The sequence below is a fragment of the Protobothrops mucrosquamatus genome, unplaced genomic scaffold (genome assembly GCF_001527695.2).
Source record: "Protobothrops mucrosquamatus isolate PMUCROS unplaced genomic scaffold, P.Mucros_1.0 scaffold5962, whole genome shotgun sequence".
Classification (NCBI taxonomy): domain Eukaryota; kingdom Metazoa; phylum Chordata; class Lepidosauria; order Squamata; family Viperidae; genus Protobothrops; species Protobothrops mucrosquamatus.
Window position 1 is genome coordinate 13789 of NW_015391801.1, and position 11343 is coordinate 25131.

At 42.8% G+C, this 11343-nt stretch overlaps 1 protein-coding gene across 1 annotated transcript in view; it reads right to left on the reverse strand.

Moving 5' to 3' along the window:
* SLCO4A1 (solute carrier organic anion transporter family member 4A1) overlaps positions 1–10394 on the reverse strand; it is a gene marked incomplete at its 3' end in the record, with an annotated part of 24176 nt that extends 13782 nt beyond the window's left edge. The window contains exons 1-4 of the mRNA XM_015829365.1: positions 9557–10394; positions 8374–8464; positions 4830–4951; positions 3116–3227 (exon numbers count right to left, since the gene is read on the reverse strand). Coding sequence (XP_015684851.1) covers positions 3116–3227; positions 4830–4951; positions 8374–8464; positions 9557–10376 — 1145 coding nt within the window. The remainder of the gene's footprint in view (positions 1–3115; positions 3228–4829; positions 4952–8373; positions 8465–9556) is intronic.
* Between the last annotated feature and the right edge of the window lie 949 nt (positions 10395–11343).

The window sequence follows — 11343 nt, forward strand, 5'->3', positions numbered from 1 at the left end:
TCAGTTTCATTCAATAAACATTGGATTAATATTTGGAGGAAAAAGAGATTAACCTCACAACATAGTTTAAATTTCTGCTTTTAGTTCATCTTTGTTCACTGAGTTGTTGGTCACACTCTGCCTGGCTTTTAAATGCTATTTTTGAATTTAATTTTCTTATGCAGAATAGCTGTGTCATGGCCTTGAAAAGTGGCAGAGGGTCAAAAATTTCAGATATAGGTTCCATATATTTTTTAGTGTTAGCAGTTCTTAGATTAACAATGGCTGCTGTATACTTGCTTTTATTAAGAGACCTCAGAGAAATACAATTTTCTTTGCAAAGATGGGTTTACAATAGATTGAACTTTACAATTTCCAACAGATTAACTAGAGGATTAACCAAATCACCGTGCTTTCCCGAAAGTAAGACCTATCCCCAAAATAAGTCCTAGCTTGATTTTTTGGGGGTGGGCCTAACATAAGCCCTACCCAAAAAATAAGCCCTAGTTTGGGGGCGAGGCACATGCCTAAAAATCAAGCTAGGGTGGTGGTGGGGTGTATGGAGCTACCCCACGCACCCTGCACCTGCTTACCTGGCAGCCAGGTCTCTCCTCACCGGCCCACTTCTTCTGCGGTGAATCCATTGCTCGGTTATCAGCTGCAGTGGCCTTCCGAAAAGGCCTTTGACTGTGAAATGCAGGCTGGAGCTCCATTCTCAGCTGCAGAATGGAGCTGCTCCTTCAGCCGCAGAAAAAATGGGCCAGCTGGGCAGGGCTGTCGTTGAAGGAGGTGAGTGGAAAAGACCCCCCTCCAAAAAAATAAGACCTGGTGCCTCTTTTGGAGGATAATAATAATAATAATAATAATAATAATAATAATAATAATAATAATAATAATAATAATAATAATAATAATAATAAAAATAATAATAATAAAAAATAGGATGCTGGCAGCAACCCGTGTCAACCATCAGCGCCAGTCAATTTGAATGTTCAGTTTACTGAGGTTCACAGTCTAATGAATAATAATAATAATAAGAGAATGAGAGGGTGAAGATCTTGTGGGACGTTCGAATACAGACAGATCGCCATTTGGAACACAATACGCCGGATATCACAGTTGTAGAGAACCAAAACGTACAGCTGATTGATATCGCTGTACCAGGAGATGCCAGAGTCGAAGAAAAAGAACTGGAAAAAATTATGAAATATCGTGATCTAGCCATCGAAACTGCGCAATTATGGATGAAACATGTAACAGTGGTACCCATTGTCATCGGGGCACTGGGAACTATGTCCAAAAACTTTGCAAAATACATCAAGAAACTGCAGCTTCCTGCAATAATTCCAGAAATGTTACAAAAAACTGCGCTACTCAGAACATCTTATATTTTAAGGAGATACCTGGTTGACACCGAGGATGCTGGTAGCAACCCGTGTCAACCATCAGCGTCAGCCAATTTGAATGTTCAGTTGACTGAGGTTCATGTTTAATGAATAAAAGATGATGATGATGATGATGATGATGATGATGATGATGATGATAATAATAATAATAATAATAATAATAATAATAATAATAATAATAATAATAATAGTACTGAGTCTTATTTTCGGGGAAACACGGTACTGTTCCTCCTCTAAAATCTATGCTTCTGAGTTTAGCTCAATTCAGATTTCTGGTGTGTCCTGTTTTGCCAAAAATACTCTTTATTCTCTGTCTTTCAGAGCGGCAGCTAACAAGATGTGTACAATGAAGACACAGCACTGAATTACTTCAGTCTGTTTTGAAGGCAGCACAAAGGCATCCAAAATGAAAGGGTGCATTTGTTCGGATCTTCTTCAGAAAACAAGCCAATGCTGTCTTCGGTTTGGTAGCAGACTCATCAAGGGAATAAAACAGCAAAGTAGACCAGACTAAAGAGACATCATGAGTTGGCATTTTGAAGGAACCCAGCCACTGGCTATGCTTGTACAACCGTAGAAATTCAATAAATGAATAAATAAATAAGTAAATAAACTTGTCGCCCTATCTATTTGAGGGGTTTCTAGAAGAGACCGAATCATATCAAATCAGTTGAACTTACTTATCAATAAGCTACCATATAATTGTTCATAATTAAAACTAATCAGTGTTAGCATAGCAATAGCACTTAAGACTTATGTACCGCTTCACAGTGCTTTACAGCTCTCTCTAAGTGGTTTACAGACTCAGCATCTTGCCCCCAACAATCCGGGGTCCTCATTTTATCAACCTTGGAAGGATGGAAGGCTGAGTCAACCTTGAGCTGGTCAGGATCAAACTGCTAGCAGTGAGCAGAGTCAGCCTGCAATACTGCATTCTGACCACTGTGCCACTCTTGGTTGCGCAGCATGTTGTGTTCCTGCTACTCCTGGTTTCTAAGTAAACTGACTAAGCATTTTAGAGTCCAGCAAGAGTCATAACACCTAGAAATCAAGTTATTAACATAAACTCTATGATTTATTCTGGGGGACATAATATGTTATAACATACTCTACCGTAATAGTTGTATTTTGCTAGCCTGGATTTCCTGTATTTCTTTATTTGTTAGATTTCTAGCCCACTTTTATTATTTTTTATGAACAAGGCAGAGAACATACATAATGTTCCTTTCTCCTCCTATTTTCCCCACAATAACAACTGAGACTGCATTGTGCTGAGAGAGAGTGATTGATCTAAAGTCATCCAGCCGACTTTCCTGCTTAAAGCGGGACTAGAACTCACATTCTCCTGGTGATTGACCCAAAGTCACCCATTCAGCTTTTATGCTTTAGGTAGGTCTAAAAGTCACAGTCCTTTGATGTTTGGCCCAAGGTTACGCAACTGACATTTATGCCTAAAGCGAGACTGGAACTCAGAGTCTCCTGGTGATTGGTCAAAGTCACCCAGCCAGCTTTTGTGCCTAAGGCAGGACTAGAACTCACAGGCTCCTGGTTTCTAGGCCAAAACCTTAACACTATGCCAAACCGGCTCTATGTATTGTCTGAATGCAGTATCTGGCTTATGAACACATTTGGTTAAAGGAACAAAGACAGTGCTGGAGTAATTTTCCCCATACCGCAAAGTCACATTCAATACAAATTTTTATGAATTATTATAAAAGGGAAGTTCTTACTGTGGCAGGTCTTTCACTGTCTTTCCGAAATCAGGATCTGAGGCTGTTTTATGGCTGCCATCTTTTGATTGATGGGTTTCCGAAACTCGCATGACTGTGTAACGCTGAGATCCTGTGAAAGCAGATGTTATGATAAGACCATTGACTTGTGCCTATCATTTGGTTCATCTGAACATATCGATGCTCTCATCGGCAACCAACGTCTTGAGGTTCCTGCTATGCCTTCTGTTAAAATAAGGTTGTCAACTCTTTAACAATGATTGCTTATTTCTGTTGCTTCTATTTCTTAGCTAGGCTTTGACTTTAATCATTTAAAAGTAATCCTTCTGAAAGAATTCAAATATAAAATTGTTGGGAAACTTTATTTATACAGAATTTGTTTCTCTCCAAGTGGATACAGGAAGATAAAAATAAAGATGCTTTGTCAATGGAACCCGTTGTATTTTCTTTCAGTTTTTATCTATAATTACACGCTGCAAATTTTTCCATGCAATAACTGTATTTTTGCAATCTCTTTTTTCCCCTTTCCCCTTTTCTTTTAAAGTAAATATTTTTTTAAAAATACATCTGTCTACAGTGGGGTGCAAGACTTCTCTGATGAATTCAAGACATCCTTACTATTTATTTATATTCTGCCTTTATTATTATTATTATATTAACCAGTGAAACAACCTGCCTCCAGAAGCGGTGAATGCTCCAACACTGGAAGTTTTTAAGAAGAGACTGGATAGTCATTTGTCCAAAATGGTATAGGGTTTCCTGCCTGAGCAGGGGGTTGGACTAGATGACATCCAAGGTCCCTTCCAACTTTATTATTATTATTATCATCATCATCATCATCATCATAAATAATTCAAGATGGCGAATACACACAATGCTCCTTCCTCCTCTTATTTTCCCCATAACAACGACCTGTTAGGGAAGAAGGAAGGAAGGAAGGAAGGGAGGGAGAGAAGAAGGAGGGAGGGAGGGAGGGAGGAAGGGATGGAAGGGAAGGACAGGAAGGAAGGAATATTGTGTGTGTTCACTGTCTTGAGTTATTTGTGAAAATAATAAAGGCAGGATACAAATGAATGAATGAATGAATGAATAGTTGCCATGTCCCAGAGTCATGTGATCCCCTTTTGTGACCTTTTGACAAGCAAAGCCAATGGAGAAGCCAGATTCCCTTTACAACCCATGTTTCACTTAGCGACTGTGGCAAGAAAGGTCGTAACATGGGGCAAAACTCATTTAACAAAGGTCTCGCTTAGTAACAGAACTTTTAGTTGTGATCGTAAGTCGAAGTCTACCGGTAGATAAATATTATTGCCTTGACATCCACACTGAATAATCTAATGCACCAAGGTTCATAATACCGCGATTAAAAAACAAACAAACAATGGGAAAATATTATAGCGTCTTGTATCCTTGAGGAGAAGTCCATGGAAGAGAAGCGGGCTATTTTGGCAGGCTCCCAACATCCTGAAAAGGAGCTCTGCTAAAGGAATCTGGTTGNATAAATATTATTGCCTTGACATCCACACTGAATAATCTAATGCACCAAGGTTCATAATACCGCGATTAAAAAACAAACAAACAATGGGAAAATATTATAGCGTCTTGTATCCTTGAGGAGAAGTCCATGGAAGAGAAGCGGGCTATTTTGGCAGGCTCCCAACATCCTGAAAAGGAGCTCTGCTAAAGGAATCTGGTTGAGATTCAGTTCACGTACCTGGGAGGCGATGAGGGTACCCCAAAATGGGTACCGAAATCAAGAGGGAACCGGCCCCAGCGCCCAAGAATCCAATCCACCATGCTCCAACCCACAGGGAATTATCGGGTGTAAGATCAATTCTGGGAATAAAACCAGGAGAAAAACTGTAGATTTTCAGAAATCCAATCAAATGTGGCTGTGACAGATCACGGAGACAAAGCTAATTCACACAAGCATGAGATCTAGCTGTTTCTTTCTTCAAAGATATATTAATTCCCTAGTTGCTTGGGAGAAATTTTTCAAGCCGGACATGTTTTTGGAATGGTTACAAACTGGGCAATAAATCGAAGTCATTGTTCTTTGCTTTAGGCCAGGGCTAAAGGGAAAGGACAATAACAACAACAGAGAGCGTATGCGTGCGCACACACAGACACAAAATAGACAAGGTTCTCAGCTTTTCCTGCCCAGCCTGAGATTTTTCTGGTTTGTTCAGACTGCATTTGACAACCTGAGACAAAAATAAATGTCATGATAATCACCGTTCTAAGGATAATCGAAAAAGAAAACTATTTCCATAAAAAGTATGTAGATCAGGGGTCTTCAAACTTGGCCCTTTTATGACTTGTGGACTTCAACTCCCAGAATTCCTCAGCCAGTGTGCCTGGCTGAGGAATTCTGGGAGTTGAAGTCCACAAGTCATAAAATAGCCAAGTTTGAAGACCCCTGGCCTACAGCCATTTATTTAGTGACTGTTTGAAGTTACACCAGCACTGAAAAAAGTGACTTATAAAGCCAGTCCTTGCACTTATGATCATTGCAGTGTTCCCATGGTTACATTATCAAAATTTGGGGGCTTGGACACTGGCATGTATTTAGGTTTTATTAACAGCTGCAGTGTCCTGAGGTCATGTAATTGCCATTTGTGATTTTCCTAGCCAGCCTCTGACAAGCAACGTCAACAGGAAACAGATTCACTTAACAGCCATGTAATTCACTTAACATCTATAGTGAGTCATTGGGACTGGAGGCTAAAACATATAAGGAATGGTTGCTGGAATTGGGTATGTCTAGTTTAATGAAGAGACGGACGATGGGGGACGTGATAGCAGTGTTCCAAAATCTGAGGGGCTGCCCCAAAGAAGAGGGAGTCAAACTATTCTCCAAAGCGCCTGAAGGCAGGACAAGAAGCAACGGATGGAAACTAATCAAGGAGAGAAGCAACCTAGGACAGTGATGGCGAACCTTTTAGAGACCGAGTGCCCAAACTGCAACCCAAAACCCACTTATTTATCGCCGGGTGCCAGGTGGGCATGGCCCACTGGGTGGGCGTGGATGTGGTCATGGCAGACTGGGTGGGTGTGACCAACGTGAGCGTGGTCACCTTGATGTTGCTCGTGGGGAGGGACGCCTGTGAGGGCCGGGCAGGGTTGGGGGAGATCCAGGGGGTCTCTGGCAGGTGGGGTGGTGGGCAGGAGGCCGGGGCGGCTGCTGCCTGACACCATTGGCCCCCGCACACAGAGGCCAGCGAGTGCATGGGGGCCAACAGTGTCTGTCAGCAGCCACAGCCTGCCGGCCCCTCAACCAGCGCACTCTGGGGCTCCGCAGCCCGCTGCCAGCAGTTCAGAGAAGCCGCCTCTGAGCTGGACGGCTGTCCGACAGCTGAGGAGGCGATGCAGTGGGTTGTGCCCGGGAAAAGGAGAGTATGCGAGGCCAGGAGGGATGGGACGGGGGGAGGGAAACCAGCTGTGCTGGGATGCATCTGGCCACATGGGACCTCGGCGGTTTAGCGGGCGGCTGGTTGAAGAGGAACGGTTGCCATCTCTGGGGCATGGTATGCGTGCCCACAGAGAGGGCTCTGAGTGCTGCCTCTGGCACACGTGCCATAGGTTCTCCACCACTGACCTAGGAGAAATTTCCTGACAGTTAGAATAATTAATCAGTGGAACAAATTGCCTTCAGAAGTTGTAAATGCTCCAACACTCAAAATTTTCAAGAAGAGATTAGATGACCATTTGTCTGAAATGGTATAGGGCAGTGATGGCGAACCTTTTAGAGACCGAGTGCCCAAAGTGCAACCCAAAACCCACTTATGCATTGTCGAGTGCCGGGTGGGCGTGGCCCATTGGCTGGGTGTGGCCCATTGGGTGGGCGTGGCTGTGGTGGTAACGGCAGACTGGGTGGGACTAAAAAGTTCAATCAATCAATTCCAACTTTGCAAGATTTTTTTTCCCGCGAGAAGTTGAAATTGATTGATTGATTGAACCTTTTTTTTTTTGCACACGGCGGCGGAGGCCTAAAGCGAAAAAGTTTTATAAAACCCAGCTGAAGGCCTAGGACTGGAGTGACGGCATGCGTGCCCACAGAGAGGGCTCTGAGTGCTGCCTCTGGCACCCGTGCCATAGGTTCGCCATCACTGGTATAGGGTTTCTGCCTGATGGGGTTGGACTAGAAGACTTGCAAGGTCCCTTCCAACTCTTCTCTTCTCTTCTCTTCTCTTCTCTTCTCTTCTCTTCTCTTCTCTTCTCTTCTCTTCCCTTCCCTTCCCTTCCCTTCCCTTCCCTTCTTCTCTTTCTACTCTACTCTACTCTACTCTACTCTACTCTACTCTACTCTACTCTACTCTACTCTACTCTACTCCACTCCACTCCACTCCACTCCACTCCACTCTATTCTATTGATGCAGCAAAAAAGATAATAAAATAGAGTGTGACTCATTTAACAACTGCCTCGGTTAGCCATAGAAGTTCTGGTCTCAGTTGCCATTGTAAATCGAGGACTCCTTGTAATGAATTAATGAATGTCATTATGGATAACCAACAGAGTTTGAATTGAATGGAGTATTTTAGCTCTCTTGTAACATTCTGTTGACTCACATCACCATAGGCTACCTTTATTATATTCTAAATTAAATCTTGCCCAGGTAGTCATTACCATAGTTACCATTACAGTATGACTGGTGCTCTTTTCCTTTTAACACAGACTATCTACCTGGTGATGAAAACCTAATAACAAAACTATTAATTTCTCATGGCAACAGAAATGCGTAGGAACCAAGCCAGAAGTGGACATGCTCTCGAAAGATAAACGAATGAGAGCTGAGAATTGCAGTTATTTTTTCCCCCATCATATTTTAACTAAGAAAAGAGTGTGGAATTTTAGGAGCCGAAAGACGCTCTAAGTTGGGGATGAGTGAGTTGCTGCCAACTACCATTCCTAGATCAGTGTTTATCTTGGCAACTTGGAGATGAGCGGACTTCATTTCCCAGAATTCCCTAGCCAGTCCTGCTGGTTACAGAATTCTGGGAGTTGAAGTCCATTCATCTTGAAGCTGTTAATGTTGAGAAACACTGTCCTAGATTCCTGAACTTACATAGCATCTGGACATCCAGATCTACACTGAAAGATCTTACTTGAAATACCCCTCTGAAAATGCTGACATTTATTGAAGGTACATCCCCTGTTGATACTGGCTTTGACAGAAGCATATCAAGACAGGGGCAGAAGGTTCCCTGGGAACTTTCAGGGCTGATGGAAGAAAAGAGAAAGGGGCCCAGGAACTTACTGTCTCCCAATTTCAGTGTAAATATTGAGAAAGATGCCTCCAACCAAGTAGCCAGCAGCTGGGCCCAATATGGCAGCAGTGTAGAAAACAGCTGAAAAGAGAAAGACACAACGATATTGGCCAAAGTTCAACACGGAAGATTTTGGTCTTGGCTCAGGCTCAAATTTGGGCAAAGAAGGCCACTGCAGGAGCCTATAACTTTCTCCAAGTTTTGTTCAGGTTTATTAAGTTGAAAGGGATCCAGGGATCTCCACACTTGGCAACTTTAAGACTTGTGGACCAACTCCCAGAATTCTCCAGCCATCATGGCTGACTAGGGATTTCTGGGAGGTGAAGTCCACAAGTCTTAAAGTTGCCAGGTTTGGAGACCCTTGCTCTGATCCAACCTCCCGGACAATATAAGGGACTACATGACCCAGAAGATTCATTCCCAATAGGTGGCCATCAACTGGAGAACCTCTACCAAGGTTTCTTCTCTTGTTCAATGAGGACTGCATTCCCTGATTAACCAGCATGAATTCTAATTTTTTGTTGCCCAGGCCCAGATGGACTTCAGGAAGCAGCATCCACACAGAGAACTGGTTGTTCACATATTTGAATCTCACCACTGGATAGAGATAGCTGATAGATAGATAGATAGATAGATAGATAGATAGATAGATAGATAGATAGATAGATAGATAGATAGATAGATAGATGATAGATAGATAGATAGATACAGAGAGAGAGAGAGAGAGAGAGAAAGAGAGAGAGAGAGAGAGATACAGTGGTGGGATTCAGCCATTTTGCACCACTTCAGCAGAACTGATAGCTATTTTTTTGTTGCCAAGGCCCAGAATGGACTTCCGGAAGCGGCATCCACACAGAGAACCGGTTGTTCACATATTTGAATCCCACCACTGCATGCATAGATAGATAGATAGATAGATAGATAGATAGATAGATAGATAGATAGATAGATTAGATAGATAGATAGATAGATAGATAGATAGATAGATAGATAGATAGATAGATAGATAGATAGATAGATTAGATAGATAGATAGATAGATAGATAGATAGATAGATAGATAGATAGATAGATAGATAGATAGATAGATAGATAGATAGATAGATAGATAGATAGATATTGTTGGATGACATCATCCTGCCCATTCCATCATTCTGTGAACTACAGGGCTTACCAATATACACAGGGGAATAGTTGGACTTGACATTTTCATCCAGATAGGTCACCCCAAGGGTATAAAGTGGCGTTGCTCCAATCCCATGTAGAAACTGACCGAGCATGAAGACAAACTGATAATTGGACAGTGTGGAGACACTTTCTGCACACCACGCAGTTTGATTGGAGGAACACGTGCCAATCTCCTCTGAAAAAGGGACTTCGTATTGGCTGGTGGTGAAATGAGGCAAGGCAAAAATGAGGGAGCCAATCCCCATGATCAAAACTCCCCAACCCAACCACCGTGGTTTATGCCCGTTGCCCCCAAAGTAACTGACAAATGTTAAACACACGCAGGCCGCGATGTCATAGGAGCTGGCAATCAAACCGCTTTGGTAGCTCTGAAGATCAAAGCGCCGTTCGATCGACGTAATGACGGTGTTGATAAAGCCGTTGACGGTCATGCCTTGCAAGAAGGAAGCCACGCACAGGAAGAACAGAACCCCTTTTGGGGTGTTGAAAAACTGTAAACAACTTGGGGTGAAGCCTCCCCATCCACACACCAGGACCTCCCGTTCAGTGGAGACATATTTAATGCTGCCATTGAACCCGTTTTCGTTTGGGGATCTCGCCTCACAGAGAGGCTTCATGCAGGAATCTGAAGGACTGTTTGTGTTGGAGTAGAACGTCCCATTGCTCAAAGGGGGGGTGCAGGATTCCTCGGGACTGGGGCTATCAAAAGGAGGGCTGTTCTCCACGGAATTGAGTGTGTTGGAAAAAATAAGTTTATGGGTGCAGTGGAAGCCATTTTCTCCCACCATCTTGTGAGACATTTCCATCAAACAGGGCAGGTTGATGTTATCAGATGTCTTTCTGTCTCTCTCTGTCTCTGTCTCTCTTTTTTTCTTCTCGTCGTTCCACAAGCTGGCTTGAAAACTGAAATCTTGGTCTTCTGATGAAGGGATTTTGTGAGAACTAGATAAATTAATAGATGGACCATAGAGAGATCCTGAAACACTTCATTCTGAAAAAGAACATAAGAGAAATCAGCAGAATATCACAGAATAACAGAAGAATAGTCTTCCAGTAGTTGAAGGGCCATCATACAGAACAGGGGATTGACTTATTCCCCAAAGCACCAGAGGGCAGGACAAGAAGCAACAGGTGGAAGCTTGTCAAGGAGAGATCCCACCTAGAATTGAGGAGAAATTTCCTGACAATGGGAACAATTAATCAATGGAACAGCTTACCTCCAGAAGTTGTGGGTGCTCATCACTGGAGGTTTTCAAGAATAAACTGGGCAAGCATTTGACTGGGATGGTATAGGGCCTCCCACCTTGAGCAGGGCGTTGGACCAGAAGATCTCCAAGGTGCCTCCCAGCCCTATGATTCGATATTCTATGTTCTAAGTAGCATTTATTCCTGTTTATTATACAGGAATCATAACATGTGTCATGGTTCCGATAGATGAAACCCATCAAAGAACTTTAAGGCAAGGATTCTTCCTTTAAGAACATTTTATTCAGAAAACCAATTATCGGCACTCCATAGCTGAACCCAAAACTAAACTTCCCCCGCCCAGATACAAAGTAACAAGTTGCAATTCCCACCCCCATAAGGCAGTCATAAATCACATTCTCCAATTAACTTAAAACACGGGCTTTCTCTCCAATCTCTCAACCCCTAAACGTTATCAGTCTGTGTCCTTGAGTTCCCATGAAGCTGCACTATTATTATGGCTAGCTGAGCTCAAGCATTCACCCCATCCTCCCTTCTACATCTGTTTTCCTAAAGCAGTGGTTCTCA